At 37.1% G+C, this 27,930-nt stretch overlaps 2 protein-coding genes across 4 annotated transcripts in view; both read right to left on the reverse strand.

Annotated features, from left to right (window-relative positions):
• Window positions 1-1,804: 1,804 nt before the first annotated feature.
• On the reverse strand, window positions 1,805-15,907 carry pcmtd1 (protein-L-isoaspartate (D-aspartate) O-methyltransferase domain containing 1). Its single transcript, XM_067606068.1, has 6 exons — window positions 15,657-15,907; window positions 8,863-9,327; window positions 8,559-8,661; window positions 7,701-7,872; window positions 4,975-5,098; window positions 1,805-4,613 (listed from the first exon to the last, which is right to left on the reverse strand). The coding sequence occupies exons 2-6, from the start codon at window positions 9,167-9,169 to the stop codon at window positions 4,240-4,242; spliced, it is 1,080 nt and encodes a 359-aa protein (XP_067462169.1). The 5' UTR covers window positions 9,170-9,327; window positions 15,657-15,907; the 3' UTR covers window positions 1,805-4,239.
• Window positions 15,908-19,441: 3,534 nt separating this feature from the next.
• Window positions 19,442-27,930, reverse strand: part of st18 (ST18 C2H2C-type zinc finger transcription factor) — a 42,832-nt gene continuing 34,343 nt past the window's right edge. For 2 of the 3 annotated variants that reach the window (XM_067606069.1, XM_067606071.1), the window contains 11 exons: window positions 27,446-27,691; window positions 26,069-26,181; window positions 25,346-25,408; window positions 24,950-25,018; window positions 24,646-24,708; window positions 24,133-24,213; window positions 22,543-22,764; window positions 22,289-22,374; window positions 22,048-22,151; window positions 21,799-21,945; window positions 19,442-21,665 (listed from right to left, as the gene is read on the reverse strand). In XM_067606069.1, the coding sequence (XP_067462170.1) occupies window positions 21,525-21,665; window positions 21,799-21,945; window positions 22,048-22,151; window positions 22,289-22,374; window positions 22,543-22,764; window positions 24,133-24,213; window positions 24,646-24,708; window positions 24,950-25,018; window positions 25,346-25,408; window positions 26,069-26,181; window positions 27,446-27,691 (1,335 nt within the window). In that variant the 3' untranslated portion in view covers window positions 19,442-21,524. The remainder of the gene's footprint in view (window positions 21,666-21,798; window positions 21,946-22,047; window positions 22,152-22,288; window positions 22,375-22,542; window positions 22,765-24,132; window positions 24,214-24,645; window positions 24,709-24,949; window positions 25,019-25,345; window positions 25,409-26,068; window positions 26,182-27,445; window positions 27,692-27,930) is intronic. The other variant, XM_067606070.1, reaches the window with a different exon arrangement.

Below are 27,930 nucleotides of genomic sequence, written 5' to 3' on the forward strand. Positions count from 1 at the left end.
TTTCCAAAGTCTGAAAAAAATCACCCTGAAGATGTTATCAGAGTTGTGTTAGCCTGAGTTAAAATTTTAAGCAGCAAAACCGCATCTGATGAAAGATGCTACTGAGTTGCATTACTGAAAGATCTAGTGTTTCTGGAGTTCAACCCATACTGGAGACTAAAGGTCAGGATATCTATAGTTTCATATCTTTCAATCACTGAAGAAATACATTTATTTTTTTAATGAATGAAAGGTCCAAAAACTGAATATTTACCATCAAAACATACATCTTGTAACAGTGTTACCTCTCTGTTTCCTGCAGGTGGAAGGGGGGGGGGGGTTATGTCAGATAATATCTGATATATCTCAAGTATACATCCTCTTAACAAGCAGCTGTCTACTGGTGGGTCACTCATTATCAAATCCACATCATTTTACTATACATTCCAGATACCAAACATTATTCAGGCTGAATAATGTATAAATAGTGTATAAATAGTGTATGAAATGACACACAAGACAGCAAGAATCCCACCATTATCACCATTTCATGGGATGTTGCAGCCATAATAAACACAGATGCTTGAAATACAGGATGGTACTTTGAGAGATTGTGGAATAATTTTGACAACCTTAAAGCTAAACAAAAGGAAACAAAAGGGAAATGTTAAGGGGATAATATACATAGGTTTATAACACATGCACTCTTGGTTTTATTTTGTGCAGATAAGATCCTGTTTGCTTGTGCAAAGCAAGTCTAAACTGCACCAACTAACTACAAGACATGTAATTCAAGTTTATTTGTTCATCACATTCACACAGCCTGTCACTAAATCTAGTAAATCTTCCCATTGATAGATCAGCACAGCCTTTATAGGGATAGCACATGAGGTTTAGTTCACTTGTGAAAAGCAGCACAACTCTATGAAAACTGTTTAAAGTCCTCTGTGGTTCTTGAGGGAACTTTATAAAAATGTCCTCAGGTTTATCTCAATTTGGGCTTCAATTGAACCTAAAACCTGTGATATGACCTGGGTATCTGAAGTGTGAAAGACATGGAGCATTTATCAGGCTCTCATAAAAGATGCTACTGAGTCTTTTTGGAGCTTGACCCATACTAGCAACTAAAAGTCAGTCTACTGTAACTCAGCCTCTGCTGCACCTATTCTGAGTGTTTTTTTTATATATAGTCCCCCAACTTTATGGACAGAAATTGCCAAAGTATCACTTTAAGTTGAGTGAAGCCTGTAGCAGTAGCTTTATAGTTTCATATTTGAGCAAATGAAATACTTTTAAATAAATTAAAGGTCTAAAAACTGGTTTTGCCAAACATTAAATACATGCATATAAACTTGTGACACATACACTTTTCTTTTTTGTGCATATAAGAGCTGTTGTTTACACTGCGGGAAAGATATAATTGTAGTTAATTAGTTCATAATCACACAGAATGTCACTAAATCTACAAAGCCTTCTCACGGATTGAGACAAGCTTTAAAAATTTGTTGGAAAAGCGGTACAGTTGGGTGATAAGCGTTCTGTGTAACTGTGACATCTCGTGTTTGAATCCAGCCTGGGTTCTTCATCACATAATTCCTCTCTGTCACTACACTGCCAAGTAAAAGTAAGAAAAACAAAGAAAGATTATCACAAGCTTTATGTCACTAGAATGCCAGACTGGCATTTTTACAACTGTTTCTACTTCATATTTGTGAGCCATTATGACTCATTTGACTCCCTGACCATGTCAGATGTACTTGGGCAAGAAATCCATCCAACAAATAAGACATAAAAAGAGCAGTTACAATGATTAGAAGAGGCATAATGTGATTGTGACCTTTATTTTTGTGCCAAACATTTACAGAGAAACAACACATTTCCAAAATGAACTGCACACACTATGAGAAGTCAACCCAGGCCTGACAAACAGTAACAGAATTGTTTCGACTCTTGACGAATTAACTTAATATAAGAGCACAGAATTGGTTATGACTTGGTTTTCACCAGGTGCCATTTTTGAAGTCGAGTCTCATCCACATTAAATGAAATCACAGCAGTCCCATTAACTTTGGTGCAAGGCGTGACCTGAGAGTCGAGGTTGTAGGTCCCCTGCTTTCAATACTTAATGTGCTCTCTAATTAGCAATTACAGTTTCAGATAATGGTATATAAACTGCTGCATGCCTGTAATTGGTCATGTGAATTTTTAATGGATACTACGCAAATCAAATGGGACTATGTTGTTTTTGGTAATTATAAGGTGAGAAATGATTCCATTATTGCTTACTTGCAAAGCTTTCTGATGAATGTAAAAAAAAAAAACAAAAAAAAAAACCTTACAGAAAATAAATGATACCTCTTCACACACAAAAACTACTAATAGAATAATCAGCCCCATTCTCAAACAAAATATTTTTCATTACACCAGAACAAAATGAAGATCTATAGCACTAATATATCTTATCTATTTAACAGACAGCAGTGGAGTTTGGATGTACAACGTTCCCAGTGTGAAGTTACAGTACAGCAAGAGGGTGCTACAACAAACCAAATGCAAATTAAACTGTATGCAGAATCATATGATAACAACACATATATATCACTTTTATATTGAATAGAATTCATATCAACAACATTCAACTCAGCTTTTGGAAATACTAAATTATGCATTCAAAGTAAGATGAAGAAAATTCCCCAAGTCCGTGACAATAAAGCATGAACAAAAACTGTGACATCTATCAGTGATGTGCTGTTATTTTTTTTTTTCATATTTTTTTTTTCACTGTGGAATGTTTTGTAGAAATATACCATCGTTTGGGTAAATTTACTGTGCCAGTAAACTCGCAGAAATCCTAATGTGATGGGGTACGTTGGCACTTAAAAGCCATCACTATCAGGGAAGTTCTGCAAGCAAATTGTACTTTAATAGGATTTACATTACGAGCTGAATCCACGATACAAATTAAGCCAAAAAAATGGCACCTTTTTTTATTTTATTTTTTTTTTACTTGAGGGCTGCAGAATAAGGTGCTTTGTTGGACACTTCTACAGTCCAGGATACAAAAGGCTTCAAAATCCTCAGCGATTCTGATTTTGCATTGCTGTCAATAAAAAAAAAAATGCAGTACTATACAGGATTTGAGATTTGTCTCAAGGCCATCTAACTGATTAATATTCTTGAAATCCTTTTTTTTTTTTCTTTTTTTTTTCCACAACTACATTTCCAGACTTGATCACTTGGGACATCACCTCCAGTGACCAATTAGAAGATGTGAAGCAAAGTCAGAGATACCCAAGACATATACAGTATATTCATGCATGTTCTCACTATTAACCAACACCTCTCCTTCACCAGTTTCCTCTAAAGAAAAAAAAAAAAAACACCCTTTACCAGTTTCATCATTTTAAAACTCTGATATGATTCATTAAACTCATATATTTTCATCAGCAACAGAGAAAAGAAACGTGGAGAGGAGAGGGGGTTCTGTCTGATAAATGGTCTTTCAAGGGACGCCGTCAACACCTTCTCATATCAAGTAGGATGTCAGCTACTCATATGCAAAGTGAGAAAACACAAGAATGTAAGCACCCTGTAGAAAAAGTTACATGAAAAGGTGCCCTGTAGAAAATATTATGATCCAATCTCGTCTCTGAGTGATCTCTTATAATAGGGAGGTACAAAACACATTGACCTAAAAACAAAATATCAAGAGGAGTAATGACATAAGTGTCCCCATTCATGATTACGTAAGAACGTCTTACTCTTTAACTCAAAATGGGAGGATGTGGCCTTATTTGCTTTTCAGCGTCTTTTTGCTCCTTTCGACATCATCACCAGACGCTGATATTAAGTTAAAGCTTCTAAAAAAGGTGCAATAAAACTTTTCATCTCAGCATGATCATATTTTAACAAATATAGTAAGAACTTTGTTTTTATACAATTTTTCTTCTGCAAACTTCTGCAGACATCCTGACATTTGTGATAAAATCTGAATCTCAAAACGGGTTTCTGAAACTATGTCCATTTAGTATATTTTTTACATTTTTTTTAATATACAAATCAAAAGAAAACATCAACATAAACTAACAACTCATGACAATCATAACATTATTATCCAATATTATCTATGATCGCCTTTTTTCCGGTACAGTTTTGCCATCAAGATTTAATGGAAATAATGCTACATTTGTACTGAAAAGAGTGAAGAAAAGCATTTCAGCAGGCGCTGCACTCATTAAGAGTGGATACTGAGTGAATCAGTCATTTCTCTCTGTAATACAGCAAATATGCTTTAAGTGACTCAGGCAGCGGTAAAGCCATTATTTGGTCTCTCAACATGTTCACTTGCTTGAGGATTTCAATTTCGCCAATGTCTCTTTCCTCTTCCTCCTCCACTTCCTTGTGTTCTTCCTCTGGGTGCTCCTCCTCCTCGCTCTCTACCATTTGGGGAATCAGCTGGTTGCCTACAAAAACATAGGTGTTGATGCGCCGCCGTCGGCAGCGCCTGCGTTTGCGCTTCTGGGGAACTCTTTGCACCATCCCCTTCCCCTGACTGTCCTCATTGGCCAGGTTTCTGAGAGTGCGGCGTATGTAGATCCGAGACAGATCCTGTAGGCTCCGAACAGTCACTGGGGCTGAGGACAAAGAGAGATGACACAGTCCTTCAGGGCAATGCGCCACAAACATAAGAATAATCCATAAAACTGCAACAATCCTTCAACTAGGTCACCACAAACAAGAAAGGCCATTAGAGGGAAACTCTGTCTCAGTATTTCAAGGAAAGGAAAAAAAAAAAACTGGCACTATGAACCAGCTGCAGGCCGAGCTCAAAGCAAATATTGCTTTAGGAATGGTCTCATCACTTCATTTTAAATATACTGTCTAACTTGAAATACTGCCTGCTGCTTTACACTTCAAGACCAGTTAGGAATAGTAAAACACAAAGACTGATTTTGTTTTGTTTTTGTGTTGAGAACAGAGACAGGAGAAACTCACGCAGTTGGACAGCGTCAGGCTTCTCTCCATCAGCTCTGCTCTGCTGGACCAAGGGGGCAAAGGACACAGCCAAGATGTTTTTACTCTCCCATGTGCATTGGCCAGTCCTGGTTATCTGGGTCAGCTGCATAAAGAGACAAAAACCTGAATCCAATACTCAACGTTTATTTGCCACCTGTATAGAGAGGATTCATGTGGGGATTATTTACTGTGGTTGATACTGTATAGATACCAGAGATTCATTCTAGCAATTATCTCTGTATAAATACAGTAGCTGCTTACTAAATTACATTCACACATCTAATGATTTTACTCTAAATCCCGGGTGTTTATTACAGTATGGCTGGCAGATGTATAAGCATCAGTAGATCATAAACTCTGCCCCTGGAGAAGAAACACGCTCCTCTTTCCTTGTGCATATATGTTTCATCAATAGCTGCATGAAAGATTAATTCCATTTCTTATGTGGACTTTATGTTTTATTACTTGCTCAGTATGTGAACACAAAGGGCTTTAAGCACAATCTAACAAACTCTGAGATGAGTATCACCAAGACAGTAAAGCTGTCGGGCTTTTTAAAGGCAGCAATCTCAAAAAAAGCCTTACAAAAGACAAGGATGGGACATATTGATTAAATCCTCTATATGTATATTTATATTGCGATAACGATTATATTTCTGTCAATTGACTTATCAATTACTCAAGAAATCATTGCAGCTTTAATTGTGATACTACACAATATTCTTGAAAATCAATTGAGAAATTGTCAACGGATAAAATAAAGTCAGGAATGTATGTTTTCGGCAAATCTAGCAAATTAAATACCAGAGTGATTTATTACACTGATGCAAAAATCATAAAACCCAACGTTGCCATCAATCAATTCAGTTCATTGATTTGCAACATTGCCCACAATGGCCAAATACTACCAGACATATTTAAGGGACAGTTGGTAGCCATGATATACATTATCAATTAACCTGCAAATTAATATTTTGATTAATCGATAAATCATTTGGTCTATAAAACATCTTTTAAAATTGTGAAAAATTCCCACATTTTAGAAGCTGGAGCCCTCCAATTTTTTAATTTTTGCTTGAAAAATTAATCTATTATCCTAGCAGTTGCCAATTAATTTTGTCAATCAACATTTTCTATTAATCATTGCACTTCTAGTACAGTATATATATATATACAGTGTCAGTCAAAACTTTGGACCCACCTTCCCTTTCACTTGAATGAGAAAGCATGTCCTCTGACTGGTACTCTATATATACCTACCCCTACCAGACACATCTTAAAATACTTGCTGGTGTGAGAAGTTTGCTATGCAAGAGGTGGCGCTCAGTAGATGACAGATATCTGGTCGGCTCAGGCTAGACTAGCAACTAATTAGCTGTCCACAGTATGACAGTTATCAAAACACTGTTAAACCACATGAGGCTATGCACTCATCATGCATGGTAATAAAGTAAGTGTATATCTTGATGGGGGAGGTGTAATGGTGTGAGGGGAATTCAGCTGGCACACAACAGGTCCATTAATACCAGCACACAGACACCTTGAGGCCAGATGCCAGGTTCATCCATTCATAGCCATCACTAATGTGTACTTCATTTAACACGATGATGCTGGTTGTCACGGTGCAAGGTCACTGTGATGACTTTTTTTCCCCTTCCTATATAGTCACAATAGATGTTTACATTGACTGTACAGCTTTCTGTTGAAATTGCACGTTTAAAACAGTAATTTGATTAAGAGCCATAAATGTTAACTAACACTAACACTAATTCCTGGGCTGCTGTATGGACATCCTTTAATTTTTATGCTTCTGAGCTCATCTGACAACATATATATCTTGTTTTTTACAAAAATACAAAAAGATGGAAAGAGTTGCGGGTGCAAAAGCCGGCTTCTTAATGTTGTTTCTACACATCAGTGCCCAACCATGTCTTTGAAGAGTCTTGATCATACAGTATGTCAGCACTTTCTCTTTCCCCTTACCCTTATTACAATGTGAGATTTCATCTGTGTCCACCCTGAGGAGCAATTTTAAAAAGCTTGTTTTGTGTGTTGATGAAAGGCCCAAACAAAGAGAAAAAATATGTCTTGAAATTTATTCATATTAGTGTGGACCTGTGTGAAAATGGGTGGTGGTGCTTTCATGCTGTTTAGATATAAAGCTACCATGATTCATAAGTGTGTAGGCTGTTTTTCCTTCCTGTCTTCTACCTTCTTTAATAATACTGTATAACACGTTATTATTGATTTCTTTTAAGTATATTGTACTCACTGAACTCACTTCAGAGTTACAACATCTAATCTAACAAAAGCTTTGCTTGACTGAAACGCCTTAAATTACCCCAAATTATTGTCTATGAATCTGTCAGGATCTTTAGTTTTCTTTTAAGAAAAGGTTCTTGCCAACCCTTTTCTCCACCAGCTTCCCAAAATATTCAGAGTGCCCTCTTACAAACCCCCCAGTCTGTCCACACACACACATCCAGCATTTTAAATAAAACATATATATTTAAACAGGGCTGTGTGTGCTCCTCACACAGCTGCTCAAATCCAGGGGCAGTTGTGGCTCAATAATACATGTGAAAGTTGCACAACCAATCTTGTAGGTCAAAGCTATTTAACTTTGGTTTTTCCTCATGTTAGCACTTTGAATAGCAACAGTGATGTGTTGATTCTGTATTATTCCAATGGCTTTTAGCACCTACCTGATCCTCTATAGGCATCACCAGAATGCCTCCAATTTTGAGCAGTACTTTCATGTAATTTTCATGGTCTTTCTGCACTCCTGCACCGCAATAAATGCGATCGTACTGGTGACTGTCTGTTGAGATTTCAAGGCAATTCCCCACCACAAAGACGGGTTCACAGAACTCAAACCTGTGGAAAAAAAAAAGTACAGTGGATAAAATTTAACAACCGTGGAAAACACTTTTTTCTTCCATTCAGGCTCATTATCATATTTGTAAGCTGTGATAGAATTATGTAAATGAAATGAGTAGAATTAGAGAGATTCAAATGCATTTAATTTGCAAGCCAAAGTCTTGAGGTGCACAGGAGCCAAACTGGCAGGTAAAACTGTTACTAGTGCTCAGGTTTGAACACATCCACTCTCTGAGCTATGCTGGCTCTATGAATGGTTAAGTCAGTGGGTGGGTGGATCCACCACTTTGGTCCAGACTGAGATATCTCAATAACTATTGGATGGATTGCCATTAAATTTTGTGCAGACATGCTTGCTCCCTTCAGGATTCAATGTAATAACTTTGGTGATTCTTTAACTTTTCATCTACAGCCATCAGGCCAAAGAATACTTTGGTTTATGATCAAATACCTGCAAAACTAATGACATTGGTTGATGTTCAGGCACTTCCAAGTCAGATATATTGAAATTTAAGAAAAATATGAGTTTCCCAATTACAACTTGGATCTTGACATAAATGCTATATTATTTACAAGTCACAGACTCCAACATGACATGAAAGGGCCATTAGTATAGCCTTAAAGATCTGATAACATGACTGTAGACTCTGTAGTCTTATTTTCCATTTCCTGCATGTACTCACTTGTCAAAGCTGTCACTATTCTTTATGAATTCATCCAGTTTCTCTCTGGCATATTCAACCACATCCTTATGCAGCTCAACTCCATGGTTCACACCAAATGGCCCTTGAAAAGAAACAACACATCAAGAGCAATCATTAAATAGTGTCCCCAGAACCGCTTATTACATATCATGGGTGTTGATTTGCACCGTAGGCATACATGGTGCTTACGTCGTTAATTTGTTTACCTAGATCTCACAGAACATCTGAGCATTTCTCATACATGACAAAAACACATATTTGGAAAAAGGGCCATCATACTTACCTATGATAAGGCCGACCATTGTGCTCAGGTAGCCGGTTCCACTGCCCAGATTGAGGAAAGAAAATCCTGGCTGCAGTTTGAGGGCCTCCATCACCTCTGAGTATATACACGGAGCCGACAGGTGTATGTTCCCGTGCTTCCACGCCAAGTCTTTGTAGGCACTGTCCCGGTAGCCATCCAGGTAATAGTCACCACGGTCTATGGCTCGAAAAGCCTGTTCAACTTTTTCTGTGCGGATATACTGGGCTTCCTTCAGATTATCAATGAGGTCATCATTGTCCTCCCCAGCGCTCACGGCTCCCCCCATGGCGAAAAGAGAAGACAAACACAAGGGCAGAACTCGTACTCAGGATGAGTGATTCCTCCTCAGTGTGGCATGGAGATGAACGGCTGGCTGAAGGATCCTGCCGCTGTGACTCCTCTAGCGTCAGTTCAGACAACAGTCATGTCCAGGCAGCAAGTGACCTGGAAAAATTATATAAACACGTTATGGCAATATGCCTGCTAGGGAATACGGCATCTGGTTAAATCTACAAGTACAGCGCAGATGTAAGATGCTGATAAAAGTAAAGATTTATTAATCTTCTCACACTGGGATTGTCTTTTGATGAAAAATTAACAACTGTTAGAGAAACAGACTGAAGAATGAATTAAGTCTCATGTTACACCAGAGTTTATCCAAATTAATTCCCATCAGGATGAAAACTTCATTTGTAATGGGATCAATGAATATTTATTACAGACACTATATTCATCAAACTGTCATGTTTAAAAACAATCCAATAAAAGGATTTGAAAATATTATTTGTGGTTTCATGTAGGCAGTCTTAATATTACCATTTTACATGTCACCTCACCCTGGTTTACAGAGATGAGCCGCCTAGCATATACACACACTTTCCTTATTGTTTAGTCAATGCATAAAGGCCATTTTTTTACAATCACAGCAGGAAAAACACAAACAATATGTACAAATATCTGCCATGGAAAAGGTCTATTTGTCAAGTCAAAGAGGCTGAATTATGTGCTGCAACATGGTCACACATTGTCAACAGACAAGAGACAGTGTAATTACTGTATATGTAATATTTTTCAGGGTCAGATGGAATTGACTGATTGTTTAAGGTACCATCACAACCAAAACATGGTGTAAGTCATGTAAGGCTGATTTATATGTCCAAGTGTCCAAGTGTCATGGTAGGTATGGGGTTATGTCACAGGTAGCTAGCATGAGAGGATTTATCTTATATTGCAATATTGATAAATATTGTGATATGATAATGTTTGTGGACAATCTATTAAGAAAATGTTTGATGGATAAAATATCCAGACAGGAATGATTGGAATGTTTTTCTGTTCGTCCAGTGAAGTTTAATACCTGACATAAAAACAGGTACATCATCACATTGATGGAAAAAATCATAAAAAACCTAATATTACCATAAACCGATCCATCTCATTGATTTACAACATTGCCCACAAAACAACGGCCTAATAAACCCAAAGAATTAGCTGCCACAATATAAATGGTATGCCAAGATTTCTGATGGTAGAAAATTTAATATCATCTCACAGTATTTATAGTCATATCATCCAACCCAAGCTAACATGCATGCCCCTGATAATATAATGTACAATAATGTATTGACTATATGTTTGATGAGCTATATCAGGTTTATCTGATGGACTAAACATAACATTTATTTTTTTCTTTCTTTTCACTGATTCTTCTCTGTTTTTTGTAAAGTACTGCATACTTTTACTACTTCTGGCCTGTAAAAATCCTTATAATGACAACAGCCTGAGAAGGTATAAATCACTCTTTAGCTGAGCTGCTCACAACGCATGTTCACACTAAAACCAGAACCTGTGATGTGGGGTCACAAGTTGCTTCATTTTAAGGGGTCACAGGCCAAAAAAGTTCAGAGCTGTATGTTTGTGGAAGGAGTCAATTATCCACTGATCTCTGGTGCTCTGGAAGTTATTTACTTTGTGAGTTCTGAGCTAAAGTACAACATCAGAGCAATAAAAAAGAGTGGAAAACCTAATACTAGTCAGCTTTTAAACATTTCACAGGCGCTTTGATAACAAAAAATATCCCACCTCGCTACAGAGTGAAAGGGTATATCTAGAGATACGGCCACAGGAGACAAGTCTTGAATTCCCTCTCTGCCTTCTCAGCATCTCCACATCTGACTCAGCTAATAAAGATTAAATTCAGAGGTGACTTTGTAGCAGGAGGCCTAGTAAGGTAATTTTCCATTGGCTCTTTCTCACAGGCAAAGAGAATCATTGATTCACTCACCATCACTGATCGTACAGCAGTGTATTTTTTTAAAAAAATTTTTCCCTCTGCCCTCTCTGTAATGCATGTGAGTTGCCTGCAGTTCCAAGAAAATCCAGGAAAATGGGTCAGACGACATATTCAACAAGCAAATTGCTATTGGGCACTGCAGTACAGTCATACCAATGATAATCCACAGGGGGGTCATTACTCACCCGTTCCTTTAAGACAAATCAAAAAAGAGCAACGAGGTAATAACATTTGAAGCTAAGAAAAAAAATGGCTCTATGTAAACTGGAGTGTGCTGGTAAACACACACACACACGGGGGATGTCCTCTGTTGACCCTGGCGTATATGGAAATAGGGTCGATGCCAGCTCAGGTCATGACTGGCTTCTATGACCCGGAGAGGGACACCACGCTGAGCCATTCTGGGTAACAAAACATGTAACGGATCCTTCAGTAAAACCAGATCAAGTCCACTGCTGTAACTAAACACCAAAGGCCTGTCTGGTACAGCAGGACGCACATACAGACTGCATCATCAAACAGTGTGATGTAAACTAATAATCCTGATGGTTACCATCATTTTATCAGCATATTATAAAATTATGAAGATGCTTTTGTAGTATAATGCCTGACCACTTTCACACAATCTCACTTTGCCTAACATAATTTGTGAATTTGTAATTGCAGCATTTGTAATCACTGACTTGTGTTTCAAGCTACAACAGCCATGAAGAATATATTTTTGATGAATGATTTCCATATTTTTTCATACCAACAAATCCTGCCCATGGATTTACATTTCTTGAAGCGGGTGTGTGAAGGTTCACTGCAACAAAACAACCATGTGAGCATGTAAAATTCACACTGAAGGGGAGGATAGATTAAGGACTTCAGAAGGTGTAATTCATGAGATGTGGCTGTGTGGGATATAAATTAAAGACTGTTTTCTCTGTGATGTCAAATGTATTATTAATACAACATGCGTGCATGTGTGTGCATTTTTACAAATGCAAATTCCATAGAGATGCTCATGTGTTTTCTTACTAAGCTACATGAACTGAATATGTTACTGGAGTACACCTGAGTATTCCTCTACGCAAAGAGACAACTAGAAAGGATCTGCACAGTCCTCTTCTCCACACTCAGTGAAGATTTCAAGACAAGATTCCTATTAAAATATTACCTTCGAGACATTTGTACTAAATTCTGGCTCTAGGGAGAGAAGCGTTGGTTGGTCAGTTTGTCCGTTGGTCCTGATGAATTTGATGATTATCTGAATTACTGCTGCCAGCGGGTCATATTTTCCACATGTCCATCACTTTATTTCATAACAAGACACCTTAAAAAAACTAAAAGACGCAATTCCAATTAAATCTGCTCTGAATATTCATGACACACAGAAGATTAATCATAACGATTTTGTGTCACCCACTGACCTTTCTTCTGACACCAGAGTTGCACTGAAATTTCCAATTTTACTTAATATACCTCAAAAGCTGGAAAAAAAAAACAAAAAAAATCTATTTAACTTTTTGAAGACATTCACGCTTCCTGGAGGATTCATCCTTTGCATTTTAATGTGGTACTGACCCTCCTCTAGTGTCAAACTTTTCACACATAACCTGTCATTACACATTCTAAAGAGCAGATAGTCTTTGTATTTGCTGAGCAAAGTCGTGCTCCCGATAAGGAGACGCCTTTTAATTTTGTTGACCACCTTTTTAATGCAATAAATATGAACAATGTATTTTGCCATTTCTGGTGTAAAAGTGTGTGGTGTGTTTTCTTTGCCTCTCATACAGTGTCACGCATTGAAGAATCATCTTTGTTATTCAATCATTAAAGTGGATTTTAACAACGTCATATTGTGACTTGACTCTGTAATTGCCACCTCAACACGTGACTCCCAGAATCTCATAAAAGGTTCACCATAACGACCTTTCCTCTCGCGTCACCCTTGAGGCAAAAAAATAAGGAAGATGGACATGACTCACCAGAGGATAAACCATTTTGATTCTGATTTAGGTAAAACACAGCCTTAACTTTGGCTCCACCCTGAGGCCAAACTTAAAACATATATATTTTTTTTTTTGCTCCAGTAGTGGTAAAGATCTTATAGTGTGTTCAGACAGCATGGGAAGTGTATTTTCATTTGTTTTATTTGTGCAAATTTCACTTCTGGACTGTTTTTGTACTCTTAGTCATAAATAGCCCGTAGACATGACGGTTGAGGTGTGTATTGTAGCAAGCTAACCACAGAAACCAACATTGTGCGTCTGAAAAGGCTAAAACTCATTTCAAACTTTCTAATTCAGCTAGACTTCCTCTCTGATTTTTGCTCCTGTTGTCTTTGTGCATTAATGAAGAGGAGTCATGCAGTTTTGGGGTGAGCAGAAACACTTGAAAATACTTGACAAGATGTGTCTTCCTCTAAATTTGTACCACCTAATCAAACCTGTGCCCTATTTGTGTCTTTCCACTGACTTTGCATGCTTCGCTTTCAGTCCGGACACATCTGCTGAGAACACATTACTGTAGTGCAGCTACAGTCAATTTTACTGTTTGTTTGTATTCTGCTAAATGGGCTGACCCCTTCTTACATCTCTGACTTTTTAAATAAATAAAACATCTTTGCTGAGTTCATTCATGACCTCAGAAACATCAGTTGACTAAAAACAAACCTCAAGGTCCATTTAGTAGCTGTTCTGGAGCATGCCTTGTGATCTGGTAGAAAAATTAGCTTTGAAACTCAAGTATGGACAAGAAGTCCTTAAAACTCTTAGAAGAATAGGGACATTTTAACAACTCTAGACCTGCAACCAATATACAATTAATTATTTTCTCGATTAACCAATTAGTTGTTTGGTCTATGAAATGTCAGAAAATGGTGTAAAATGTCAATCACTGTTTCCCAAAGCCTAAGGTGCAACTTAAAATGTCTTGTTTTGACCTGACCAACAGTCCAGAACCCAAAGATATTTAGTTTACTATCATGGAAGACTAAATAAATCAGAAAATATTCACATTTGAGAAGCTGGAATGAGAAAAATTGGACACTTTATCTTAAAAAAATGACTCAAAACGATTATTTGACTAGCAAAATAGTTGGTGATTAATTTTCTATTGATCGACTATGCGACTAATCGTTGCAACTCTAGAAATCACTCTCTATGATTGAAAGCTCCCAAACAGCTAGTAAATGGAACTTGAGGTGAGATTGTCAATGAAGGGTTTAGGTTTTGGACTGTTTGAAATTTGTAGGCATCACATTGAGCTCTGGGAAACTGTGGCAGTACATTTCTACTATTTTGAGATGTTTTTTTAGACTCTAACTTAACTGACTGACTCAACTGGAAAATACTCAATAGATTAATTGATAACGTTGTTGTGTTACGGCCCTTCTGTGGTTCTTTACCTGTGATATCTTTTCTGATCTTTTTTAAACTCGCCTTCACCATTGTGCACCACTCTGATCAGCTTGTGTTTACATCTTACAGGTGTTTATTTTTCTCTGTATATGCAGTGGTGTCCACAGATGTTCCCCCCAAAACTGACACCTGATGAAGCCAATCAGCTCTCCACCTGGTCACGTGCTGCAGTTGCCAGCCTTGTGAGCCAATCAGCTGGCTCGACACTTTGTTCGCACTGCGTGCGGCGATGGAGCAAAACAACAACAGCGTTTTCATGAAATGTTGTCAAGCGTTATTAATCGTGGCTGTTTATTAATCCAACCCGTCCACATCTGTGAGAAACACGACAAGACCATTCAAGCATTCATTACACAAGCTGACAACGATGAACAGTGTGTGTATGTGTATTTGTGTATTCATCCAGCTTTTGTTCCCACTTGACGACCAAAACGCAGTTGCTGGCCAGCTCTCTGCAGTGCGATTAACCTCAATCTTTAGTAGCAACTGGCAAAACCGGTTTGTTATGAAGAGGCTGAAATGTCAAGCCGTTCAGCTTTTTAATAACTGCTGCTGACAAATCCCACAAATAAAAAAAAAACAAAACAAAAACAAACCAAAAATAACTGATATCACGGAGGCTCTTCCGTGTGATGTGGCTAACGGTTGTGACAGAAAGTCTCCACACGCTCGCTTGTCTTTACGCATCAAAAGCAAAGACGAGGTGCACGAAAAAAAAATAAAATGTGTGAATTGCACAAATGTCAGTCGCAGTGACAAGTGATGTGATTGTGTTTACATTGAACGCCAAGTGTTTACATTACCGTCTAGTGTCGAACAACGCCATCTGGGTTGCAGTCAACCTGGCTAACGTTAGCTTTTAAGGGCCCGAGTGCGCCATCATCAAAACAGAGACAAAGCAGGTTAGGTAAGCTGCTAGAAAACACACACACACACACACATACACACACTTATACACAGTGCAGCTGGCCTGTTGTGGCACAGTAAACAAATGTTTTACTCACACTGTGAACACACACCTGCTAACTTACGGACATAAATTGGTAGTTAGCTAAAAAGAAATAAATACTCACAGTGTCGTGTCGCATTAACTCACTCCTTGTGCACCGAGCAATGCGACGGTTAGTGAAGACACTGACTTTCAGACGTTAACAGTCTCTCTCAGAGGACACGCACTGACTAGTTAACTGTGTTAACTAACTATCTAACTAACTAACTGGCTGGCTGGCTGGTTGAAAAGGTAGAAAGTGGAAACGACGAGCCGTGGAGTCGGAGTGGAAGAAAGAACAGCTGAGGAGTGGATGTAAACACAGGTCACGTGGTTTTAAAACGTTGTCGACAGAGGGAAGCACTGTTGCTCCCACTGCTCATATCTATCTATCTGTCTATCTATCTATCTATCTATCTATCTATCTATCTATCTATCTATCTATCTATCTATCTATATCAAATGTGCAATAAGCTCTTGTAACTGCAGCTTTTATTGTGCATGCACTTTTTGTTATATGTTTTTGAGTTAATGTGTTAAATAGTTTACTAAAATGATGTATATCACTTCAGATCACAGCTATTGCTTCTACTTTTTTTCTACAGTAACTCAATATCAAAGGAATATTGCTGTGTCTTTTTTGTATACATGTACTTTTTTTGCAGCATTCTTTAGAGTTAAGGCTGCGGCCAAGATTTATTTTTCAGTTAGGCTAACTAATCAATCATTTAGTCCATAAAATGTCAGAAAGTACTAACAAAGGTTAGCATGAGTCCCCAGAGCTAAACCTCAAATATATTCAATTTATGATGTTATAAAACAGAGGAAAAACAACAAATCCTTGAACATTTGAGAAGCTGAAACCAGCAAATGTTCTTAATAAAGAGGTCTACCACAGAAAAGAGAAAGAATATTCATTCACTGAGAGCATTGGAAACTAGACAACAGAAGAAAACAATCATTTATTTGACTTGTCTTTGTGCATGTTAATTTAATAATTAAGAATTATCTGGAAAGAAATAGTTTAGGAGTAACATAGCTGTCTCTTCAGTCTTTTCACAAGAAATTAAAAAATTTGGAAAGATTCTGGAAAGCTCTTAACCCATCTTGTAACCTAACACAGTTCCCGAAAGTAAAGGCCTAAATTTAGCCTGCAGCTGGTTTCCAGCTTGTTCTGGAAGTGTGGGAATGGATGATCAACAGGTTTAATAAGGGAGCAGTTGTGATCAGCAGATTCATGCAGGTCTGGGCCGGTCAGCTATCACTAAACAGGCTTTTTGTTGTTCAGTAGTTACAGTTTCCCCAATAACACATATAGGCAAAGGTTCAGGAAACTTTACTTCTGCTTCCACTTTGACAGAGTTATATATTGCTACCTAATTTTATGTGAGACAATAATAAACTTACAAACCAGGGCCCATGGGGGTATTTTAGTGACACAGGTGAGCTAAACTGAACATTCACCATCATTTTCCCCTCATTATTAGCAGAGATATTTTATTAGCATTTTATATAGAAGATAAAGAGTCAGTTAAGACTCAGTTCCTCCAGTTAAAATTCATTTTAGAGCATAATAGGGTCTGGTTGGCAAGCTTAGCAAGTCATCAGCATTCATAGTGGAAAGTGTTGATTTCACTCTCTGTCGTTGTAAATGCGGTTTTCTGGCTAAATATGTGACGCTTTTTGCAGCCTGAGCTGTTGTTCTTCTGCAGGTTGTCTCCTCTAAGGTGAAGACTTTATTTACTTCCTCAGTCTGTGGTTTTATTGCGTAATGCTGAGGTATTGAGCCTGACTCACATGACCACAAACTATCAGAGTACAGAGTACACAAAGAGGCAGACAGTTTAACTTGGGTTCATTCAAGTCTCTCGTATACATACTCATCCAGGATCATTAATCATGTCTCTCAGCTGTAACAGGCTTGACTAATGAGTCAAAGACGATCAGCGTCTCCACTCTGAGTGAGGCCTGTTACTAGCTTCAAAATCAGGATGTGATATGAGGAAACCAGGGATGTAGTTGGGTTTTTGCAAATACTGAGGTCAAGGGTCAAAAGCAAAGCTGCACCTAGCTTAGAAATGTTTGACATGCCACCAAAAAGTCTATAAAATTGTTCTTATTTTTAAATTATTTTCACATCTCAATATATTAATAGAACTGTTCATTTGTAGTATTTGATATGTTTAAATTGACTCGCCTCTCCACACTGCTGAGATTACAGTTTGGGTGGAGAGAAACAGAGTCCCTTTATTTTATTATGATTATTAATCATATTTTGTAGTCAAATTTAAAGATAGCAACTCTACAAGCTTTCATAGCACATAATGTGTGACCTGTGTGTAAATGACATGACCCCGGTGTCCTCAATGGTCGCCCCTGTCCTGTATGGAACTACATGTTGCTCTGAAAATACTCTGTAGCATCACACAAAGTAGGATTATGGAGTATGACTGGTTTTGCCCAAAAATTTGTTGTTATATTGCCTCCAACAAACCAAATATTTTGTTCCCACCTGCTTTATTATTAGGTTAATGTAAACAGACATACTGAACTTCAGCAGGGTTTAGCTCAGGTCAGATACATATACAGCATACGTTACAGGAAAGCAGTGCCCGATGTGACAGGAAATATGTTTGTGGTGGTTTCAAGTGTCAACCAACAGCTTCATATTTTGAATGCTGCTCTGCTACTTTCACCACAAAAAGAACGTGGTTTTAATATTTGGCTCATACATTGTCTTTGTTTTAGTGGCGCCTTACATGGTGACTTTTATTTCCAACTCGAGCATCTGTCAATAAATACATCAAAGATACAGAGATTTAAATATGTACTGGTCTTGATTTTTTGTGTAATTTTTATCATCCACATGATGGGAAAAAGATGAACTGATGACTGATTAGATATATAGTTTTGAACCAGACGGAGAATTCAAACCACACTTCAGTTTTAAGGTTTGGTCCTTTCAGCAGTTTAAAAAGTGTGTTGAGTGATCAGTTAAAGATGCCAAGATGCTCCACAGAATGATTCAGATCTTTTGTTACCACATCTGTGAAATGTTTGAATGACTGTTTCCTAAGTTATTGGTTGTGTTTTTTTGACATAACTTGTAAGATGTAATTTCATATGTATTGTTTTTATAATTGTTAGTTTTGAAGGCTTGATTTTACATTTATTGCCTTCTTTGTTGGTATTTCACTTCAGGTGCATCACTTCTGGCCTTTTAAAATCAATTAATTGATTGATTTATTGTATTAAATACATTGTTTGTTTTAATTTAGTGGCCTACCAGGCTTCTGAGTTAACTAATGTCCACCTAGAATATCTGTTGGTGTTTTTGTTAGTACTGTATTTTTCATATGTTGTCTGCAGTGACCTGTTGTCACCGTGCATGGACAACCAAACGAGTTTCCCCTTTGGGTATTAATATAGTTATCTCATCTAAACTTGAATCTATTCCTCATGACACACCTGTATAACTGAATCCACCCAAGATGATTTCAGTGTGTATTATATTTTGATTAATTAAATTAAAGTAGTATTGGGATACATTTTTGAGACACGGGGGGCATAGGTCCCCAGTTGGACTTGAACCGCGGATGTTGATACCACGTGGTCAGAGTCTTAAACCTCCTAGGACACCAGGACCACCCTGTATTTTGATTTTTACCCCCAAACAGCTCTGGATGTGCAGCTTTAACTGTCAGCATCTCCCCTCCATTGACCACTCCCTGTTGTTTCAAATGTAATGCCTATTTTTCACCACTAGGTGCTGCTAACACCAAAGGAAAGTTGATACCTTTGACTTGAGGAGTAACTGGGTTCACATATATTTGATTGACAGCAGAGTTAAAAGCTTTGAGAAAACACACAACCATTTGAAAAGTTTATTTCTACCATACACAAACTGTACAACACAGCGCATATCTGTTTATTATGAAATAGTAAAAGTAATAGGAAGTTTCAATTTACAAACTACGTAAACTGAAAAAGCATTACATTTTAATGTAAAAGAAAAGAAAATACAATACAATTTCATATCATACTAATATCGTTCCACAAAAAAGCATTTCACATTACAAAACATCAAATACTAATAGGGAAAAATAAATATTATTCACAAAACTTCCTGAGCAAACAATGTGTGGTGTAGGAATTAAATATAAGAAATTATAAATAAAGGATTGTTAAGTTTAAAGAATGTGATTCAAATTTAAAAGATTAAAATTCTTTAAAACATATTTGAGTATTTGGATAAAATAGGGTCATACGTTTTTCTGTAATTTGGCTCTTTTGCTGTTACATTTTTTTCTTCGAAATGTCCTAGGCTACATGTCTTTGACTTCTCTTTGCAGAAATGAAAAATGTATTGCTCAAATTACTGTCTTTTTTTTTTTTTTTATTAACCTCATGTAAAATTGAGACCTGTATATAATACGGTGATATGACTACATTGTCCCATTTCCCTCTTTTTGTTGAAGGGCAGTGTGGTGAACTAAAAATACAAAATAATTGAAATACAAAAGTGCAATTGATGCAGACAAACAACTGATTAGCCAACAACTATCATTTGTCTATGTTTTCATTTCTTTTCTTTTTTTTTTTTTTAATTTAATGATTGAAACTGAAATGTAAGTTGTAGTGGTAGTCCGCTCGGTTTTGAAATAGCTACTATTCAAATCTGCCCCAAGCTTTTACAAGAATATTCAAACTGTAAGACTGGTTGAAATGTTAAGGCTTGTAAGCAGTTTAAGATAAACAGGAGTAGATGTTTGTTTTTAATTCACTCCTTCCTCTTTTTTTTTGTACCTCTCCATGCTAACAAAAAGTTAAAATAAACACCAGACTCTTCAGTCTCAGTCATGATATTTCAAAACCTGACTTTGAGATTACAGCTACTGAGACAACAGTATTTAAACAGTCATCAGGAACATTTCCTCCTATGAAAATAATTGTACTGTATAATAAATTAGACACCATCCACATAATACTGTCCTACCACAAAACATAGTACTCGTATATTTTTATGGATTCATATACATTTAGGCACATACTATATGCACACTCCAAAGTGTGTGCACAGAAGGCAGTTTAATATCTATATTTAAAAAAAAAAAAAAGAAAGAAAAAAAAAGAAAGACATCTCGACAAAGTGGATTTTTGTTGCACTCTTCTTGTGGCACGCTATGCAAAGCAGATTCTGACATTCAGTTCACTGAATGATACATTGCATGTTTGCTCAGTGTCACCTCCTGCTTGCATTCAGCTGTTATTGGTTTAAGAGAAAAAAAAGGTACAGTACAGTTGCATTGCATTTTTTTTTTTTTTTTTTTGATCTCAGTGTTCACTTTGTCTTACCATACATTCAGTTTCCAATAAAGAATAGAAAGCAAAAGCAATGCTTAAAAATATCAATGCTTAGTAGTTTTGGTAGGTTTTTACTTTCAAGGGAGATCCAACTTAGGGTCTAATAATATACGTTTTTCAACACTAGATGGCGAAAGTATGCCATGAAATTGGAATGTGCTTCTATGTAATTTACAATGTGCAGAAAGTCAACAGATTTTTTTTTTCAAATATTAAGCATTTACAATTCTAGAAATAAATAAAAATTGAGGAAATAAATACACTGATGAACAAATATAATAATAAATAGCGGTAATATAAGAATGACATGAACACATACAGATTAAAATCAAGCAAACCATACAAAATAATTAAGTGCAAGAGGAGTAAAAATCTCACCAGGATAAACATATCAAGTGAATGCAGAAACAGTAAAAGCATTACAAATCTGGCTGGTAATTTTCTCAGTGCAGTGTATTTACCGGGAAATGCCAAACACATTTCCAAAAGCCTTGTCTTATACATGCAGCCAAGCCAGCACTCTTCAGTAAAATAGAGCTATCTAGTGCCATTATCCCAAGTCAAAGAAACCTCTTGGTAGCTCTACAGCTTAAACATGGATGCCCTTAATAGCCTGTTTGATATTATCCAAGAGGGCCTTGCACTCTGGAGAGTATTCATGCTCCGAGTTGTTGTACATATCAGTTAATGTGTTCACATAGGCTTCAAAATTATGCTCACTGATGGGTCCCTGCAACAAAAACATGTTTGACTATTAGTGAAAACAGCACAGCAAAAAATGACAATTTTATAGAACATTAGATTTCATCCAGGACAGGTTAGATATAATGAGTTGTAGAGTCTTTGGTCAAAGCTTACTGTACCATTTGAGGCAGCTGAATGTCTGTTAGACTGTTAATGAGGGCTTGGCTAAGGCGAGCGAGCTCCTTCAGAAGGCTGTCATTGTGCTGTTCGATCATCTTGTTCTCCTCTTCAATTGTCTTCAGGTTACATTCCATTGACGAGATCTGCTTTCGGGTAAAAAGAAAATAAAAAAGAAACTAGTCAAAATTGGGCGACTAAAGATATCAAGCCACTGTCGTCAAAATGAACTTGTCGGAGTAAATACTTACCTGGGTTTGGAGTTGCATCATATCTGCCTCTATTTTCATGTTGGATTCATTCAGTTCATTTATTTCATGATCCAAGTGTTGAATGTCCTCTTTGTTTTCAACACCTGAGTTAAAGGAGATAATCAGATTTATCATATTCAAACTGAAAATCTTGACATTTTTGACGAAATAAATGTAACTGGAATAAGCTGCAAAAATACTCAAGTAGTTTCACACCACACAGCATGTCAGAGTAGCTTACCGCTGCTGGCTTTCAGTTTGATAGTCATCTCTTCCTCTGAGTGCTTTTTCTTGATACTCTGTGCGTTCAGTGGGCAACCCGACAAGCTAGTTCACCGGGTCATAAATGACAATTTTAGGTGGGAGAATAAAACAAAACTCACCAACTTAAGCATCAATAGATATTGTGAATGAGAGTGAAGGTGCCATTGTAAGGATGCAACATGTCGACCAGCAGTATTGTTCAGAGATAAAATGGAGGACAGGCGACCTCACCTTCTGTGAGTGGCAAACACATTATTGGCATGTCCAAGGCCATTGCAGCCAGGCAAGGGACAATGGGGCAATTCCTGTTTATTGGCCTTCCAGGCAAAGGGCAGCCCATTGATGGACGACTCCTTCTGTCTTTTGGCAGCAAGTGGACAACTGCCTGCACTGCGGTGGGATGTGTATTTTCCCGATATATGGCCCTGTCCATCACATCCAAATACTGGACACCTACCAGAGAAACAAACAATCATGCATGTTGTAAACCTGCATTTTGCACACATGAGTATGTTTTTGTCACTTGCTAGAGACGTCTAACAGCACCAAAAATAACAACACAGCTGTTAAACTGCAAAGAATATTTTTAAAATACTGAAACCAAATCAGTCTCTGAGATCATTAAAAAAAAAAAATCTCTCTTTCAATAACTAGACCGGAAGATTTGTTAACCATTAAGTTGATTAATCCAGCCAAATGCTGATTAAAAATGAAGTCACCAAAACTAGAAATGGACTCAAATAATCGCATTAACTATAAGTTACTAATCCACTAAAACTTGACTTAGAATGAAAGCTGTGTTCAGTGCGTACTGTACATTTTGAGGTGACTGATATTTGTGCTCGCAAACATAAGCTGAATATCATTAAGAGTTTGTCAGTTGCATTTCCAGCCCTGTTTTCTGCAGGTCAGTAATGGAGTGACATGAATTACAGATAATTGTCATGTATCCCCTCATGCGAAAGAATGTAATTTGGAGGTGGCTAACCCTTTCCCTTATTGATAAAGGTGAAAGGTCACCTGAGATGATACAAATGGCACACATACTGTAGAGTGCTGCTGCAAAAAGCCTGTTTCAGCATTTTGTTACTCAACAGCGCAGCAGCACTTAGAGGACAAAACAACACCAGTCCCATTACTTACTTATCTACCACAGGTAGGTAGCTTGATGCAAGGCACCAGGACAATGGAGGGATGCCATATGGCCCACTATTTACAATAATCTAGGGGCATTTGCTACCCTCCCCCTTTCTCTCCCTTTCTCTCTTAATGTGTATGAGGTATATTCCAGTCTAATTCCTAAGCTCATGCCCTTGCATTAGTAATTAAAAAGAAAAAATCAGTGTCCAGATGTATAAGTAAACAAGGGCTCATATATCTGACTTTGGATTTAAACAGCAAATCAATTACATTATTTTTTTTTTCAATAACACTTTCACAGACAACAGAGAGCGCAATGATTAAGCTGCAAATGAGTGCAATGCCATCGGAGTGGGCAAATCAACATTTTCTTAATATACTATAATTATGAAGAAAGCACTCAGTGAAGAGTGATAAGCCAGATATTCCATTCAGAAAATAGGAACAAATACAAAACCCTGAAAAATCCCACAAAAACACGCTGCTAATCCTTAGAAAATAATTCACTAATGTTACAACAAGAGAAGTATTATTTTCTTTGTTTAACTTAATGGCCTCCAGGTATAATGCCCCCCCGGGCACAAAAGCATGACGCATTTTCACAATATTTTCTTTGTTTTATTTTTTCGAAACAAAAAAACATGACAGCATGGGATGAGAGAGAAAAAAAAAATCTCTTACTTAAGCTCTTGCTCATCTTTTTCATCCTTGTTTGGTGTGAGCTTCAAACCTCCCTTTCTGGCACGTGGACATCCTGACAAGCTATAAATGTTTAAAAACAGCATTAATGAAAACTATCCAACTGTTAACAAAAGCTGCTATGAAGTTTCAGTTGCACATGTTTAAGCAAATCTAAATCTATGAAACTAAATAAATATAATGTTCAATTATTGTAAAAGTTGTACTCTGCATTAGTATGTAGCAGAATGTTCTGTTGTTGTAAAGTTGTACCAAAACTGCTCTGATAGGTAAAACAGTAAACAGATTTTAAAACAATAAATAAATGCTTAGACACATAGACGGATAGATAGATGAAAAGGCAGCCAAATAAATCAATAAAAACAAGAAATCAAAAAGTGCAGCATGTTTGCAGCATAAAGTGAGACTTTCACCATCTGTTTGAATGTCATGCATCTGACAAATGTATTTCATGCTCAGTTGCAATGTTTTTTTTTTTTTTTTTTTCTCTGCTACCTTCTGTGCGAAGCATAGTTCCCAGTCACATGTCCAGATCCATCACAACCAGGTGTTGGGCACCTGCAGGTTGAGAGACACAGGGACCAGGTGCTTTTTACAGCAAAAGACTACGAGCAGTGGATTCATGCAAATGTGCAGAAAAAGTTTCACAAATACCAAACAATGTTCAGTACATAGAATAGTGTGTAGTAGAAAGGAAAAGGAAAAGGAAAGCATTGACCCAAGCTGAGGCAAAAACAAGCTGCCTAGTTTCATGTGAAAAATCCTCAATAGCTACAATAACAGTTTTCAAAACACATACTTTAGTTCCTGAGAGTTGGCTGCCATCAGTGATTTGAGTGTTTTGTCAGCCAGGGGACATCCAGACACACTAGAGAGGATAAAGAGCTAACAGTCATTTTAATGCACTCTTTGATCACAGCTGAATTAAATAATCTTAATACAATGTCTCAATGCATATTTATACAAACATTATTTGGAAACACAATTCACTTCCTCTGTGTGAGAAAGCTTTTTCATGTCACAAATGTGAAAAAAAAAAAAAAAAAAAAAAAGACATATGATATGAAATCTAACTCTACAAGCTATATGACACGTTTTCAAGTGTAATAATCAACATAATTAAGCAATCAGCACTGTTTCCCTTGTCTGTATATCTGCTAGCTGGTGCTAATGAGAGTGTAATTAATTACAGTACCTCCGATGTGATGCATAATTCCCCGTCACATGGCCACTGCCGTCACAGCCTGGGGTCGGACAGCTGCAGGAGAACACAAAGCATTTAATACACAGATTACTCTACTTCCCACAGACTTGCCAAGCTTGAACTGAATCTTTCTCTTACATTGAGAACCTTTTCATGGGCATTAAAGAGAAAAAAAAAGAGTTAGTACAGCAGGAAATTTAGTAGAAATTTAATTTATAGCATAACCTTCAGTTTAATAATGTCTCTGAATGTCACTGAGGAAATCTGAGGGGGTACTGCGCTGTGGAAAAACTAGAGGATCCTACTTTTCTTGTGGTGTGATTCTCAAGAGGAGACCCAGCAGAGCATGCACTCTAACTACAAGAGTCAAGAGTTGTAAGCTTTGTACAGGACATACAGGGAGGAAACTCACTTTCAAATAGATATATTTCTTCTCCACATGAACCTGCAGACATACCAGTTACAATGATATGTGATATATCTTGCAGAATGGGATAGAAAAGGGACAGTTTCAGTGTGATTTGACTCAGTTGTATCACACTGCCCTACTTAAATAAAGTTAAGGCCTGGAATTACACTTATTATTATTATTAATACTGACCATCTGTCAAATAACATTTTCAAATGGAGGCTCACATTATGCACAGTTGACTGAATAAAGATGCCTTGAGATGTTTGACCCTTCCCTTTACAACAGTTTCTCACATATCATACCTCAAAAGCTCCTTCTTTGAATCTCGTAATAGCAGCTTGGCTTTGGAGCTCTTCATGCTAGCGTCTCCTTGATAGTGTTGGTCCTCCAAGGAGACCTGATCAAAATCCTCCGGCTAAGAAATAAGTGAAAACACATCCAAAATATTAATCCTGACCATAATATGCAATGACCTAAAAGTCAATAATTAATGAAAAACCCTGTATAATACTCTTAAACCACAAGCGCAGGGGTTAGAGTGCAAGGCAAAGAGATTATGCTTTAGGATACTTAAACTGTAGTAAACCATACATCCATTTAAAGTCATACTTAATCCACATAGTATTTAGTATGTATAGCCATGACATATGGATTTCCTTTTTTCCCTACAGACAAGATTCTGTAATCACCAGATCTTGTGTAAAAGCAGGTCAAATGTGACAGCCCCTGATATCAACTACAAATGACCACCACCTGAGAAATGAAAAGAAATCCTGTAATGTGTTGTGTTAATGTTCTGTGAGACCAGATTAACACTAGTAAATATATTTGATACATTTTTATAGATTTACATATCTGACTAGAGAAGCTGCTGCTTTGTCTCAAAAACTGTCGTCAAAAATGTTCTTATCAAGTTTATCGTTCAATTTTCCTTGGAAATTTGGATGTTTTAGCAAACTGCTGGATTTTACATTGTACAATGAAAAACTTTTTTAAGGCTGATTTGTGTATGTTTTGACTAAATTAGACTACTTTTAGGCCATATAAATACATAAATAGTGGATACAGAATTTCTCCACCAAATTTTGGACCTTCATGTTTGGAAATTAAATGTTAATGCTTCAGCAATTTCCTGATAATTCCTAGAAGGTTTCCCAGGATAATGTAATGTAATGACAGTGTAATCTAGTACTAATTGCAGGGAAAACAAAGACAAAATTGTCAGACAGTTATTTTATTCAGAGTTTATTTTTTTGTGTTGAGTTTAAACACAGTCGTTGATTTAAAGAGGAAACTTACAAGACATGTAAATAAACAACAAACTGAATCAATAAAATATAAATAAAAATTAAACTTCTGCCTATGACACTCTTACTAGGAAAACCATTAAACTTAATCTCTGTCTTGTTTCTTAATCTTCTTATGACTCTGCTGTTGAATCTCATTGTTTTAGTTGCACTTTGTTTAGCTGAAACGCTTTTGTTTGATGACACCAGACACTCTGCACCTTTTAACCCTCAAATTCATTCATTGACCCTCAAATTCAAATCCTATACCACACATTTCTCATGCTCTTAATGCATATATTACATCTTTAGATTACATCTAAAGTGACAGTTGTGGTTTTTTTGTTTGGGGGGCGTGTGTGTGTGTTTGGGGGGGGGGGCAGGGGGGGGTACCTCTTTGTCCTGTAAAACGTGTGCTTTGCTGAAGTTAACAGGGATGGGGCTCTCCCAGCTGTCTCTCTCACACAGCGGATGGTAGAAGGCGGGGCTGATGAGCACGCTCCCGCCTTTGGCCACAGTGGACTCGGGAGGAGACATCGGGTCGTCTGAAGGTGTTTTTGTCTGGGCCTTCACGTTATCCTTACATTTCTTCATACTCAAGTCCAGGGTCCCATTTTCATCCACTTCTATGAGCATGTCCTAAAAGCAAAGAAGTTTGATCAATCAATTAACACATGCCACAACATGTTGTAGAGGAGCACAACAAATAAAGTAGATATGATTGCAGTCACATGAAAACAAATGAATACAATCAGTCAAAGGATAAAAATAAAACCTTTTTCTAATTACAGTGAAAAGCATGTAAATAAAACAGCACGATGCTCCATTATTATGACAGTAGCGATATGGTAAACTTGAACCCTAACAACATTTCTCTG

The sequence above is a fragment of the Thunnus thynnus genome, chromosome 12 (assembly GCF_963924715.1).
Source record: "Thunnus thynnus chromosome 12, fThuThy2.1, whole genome shotgun sequence".
Lineage (NCBI taxonomy): Eukaryota > Metazoa > Chordata > Actinopteri > Scombriformes > Scombridae > Thunnus > Thunnus thynnus.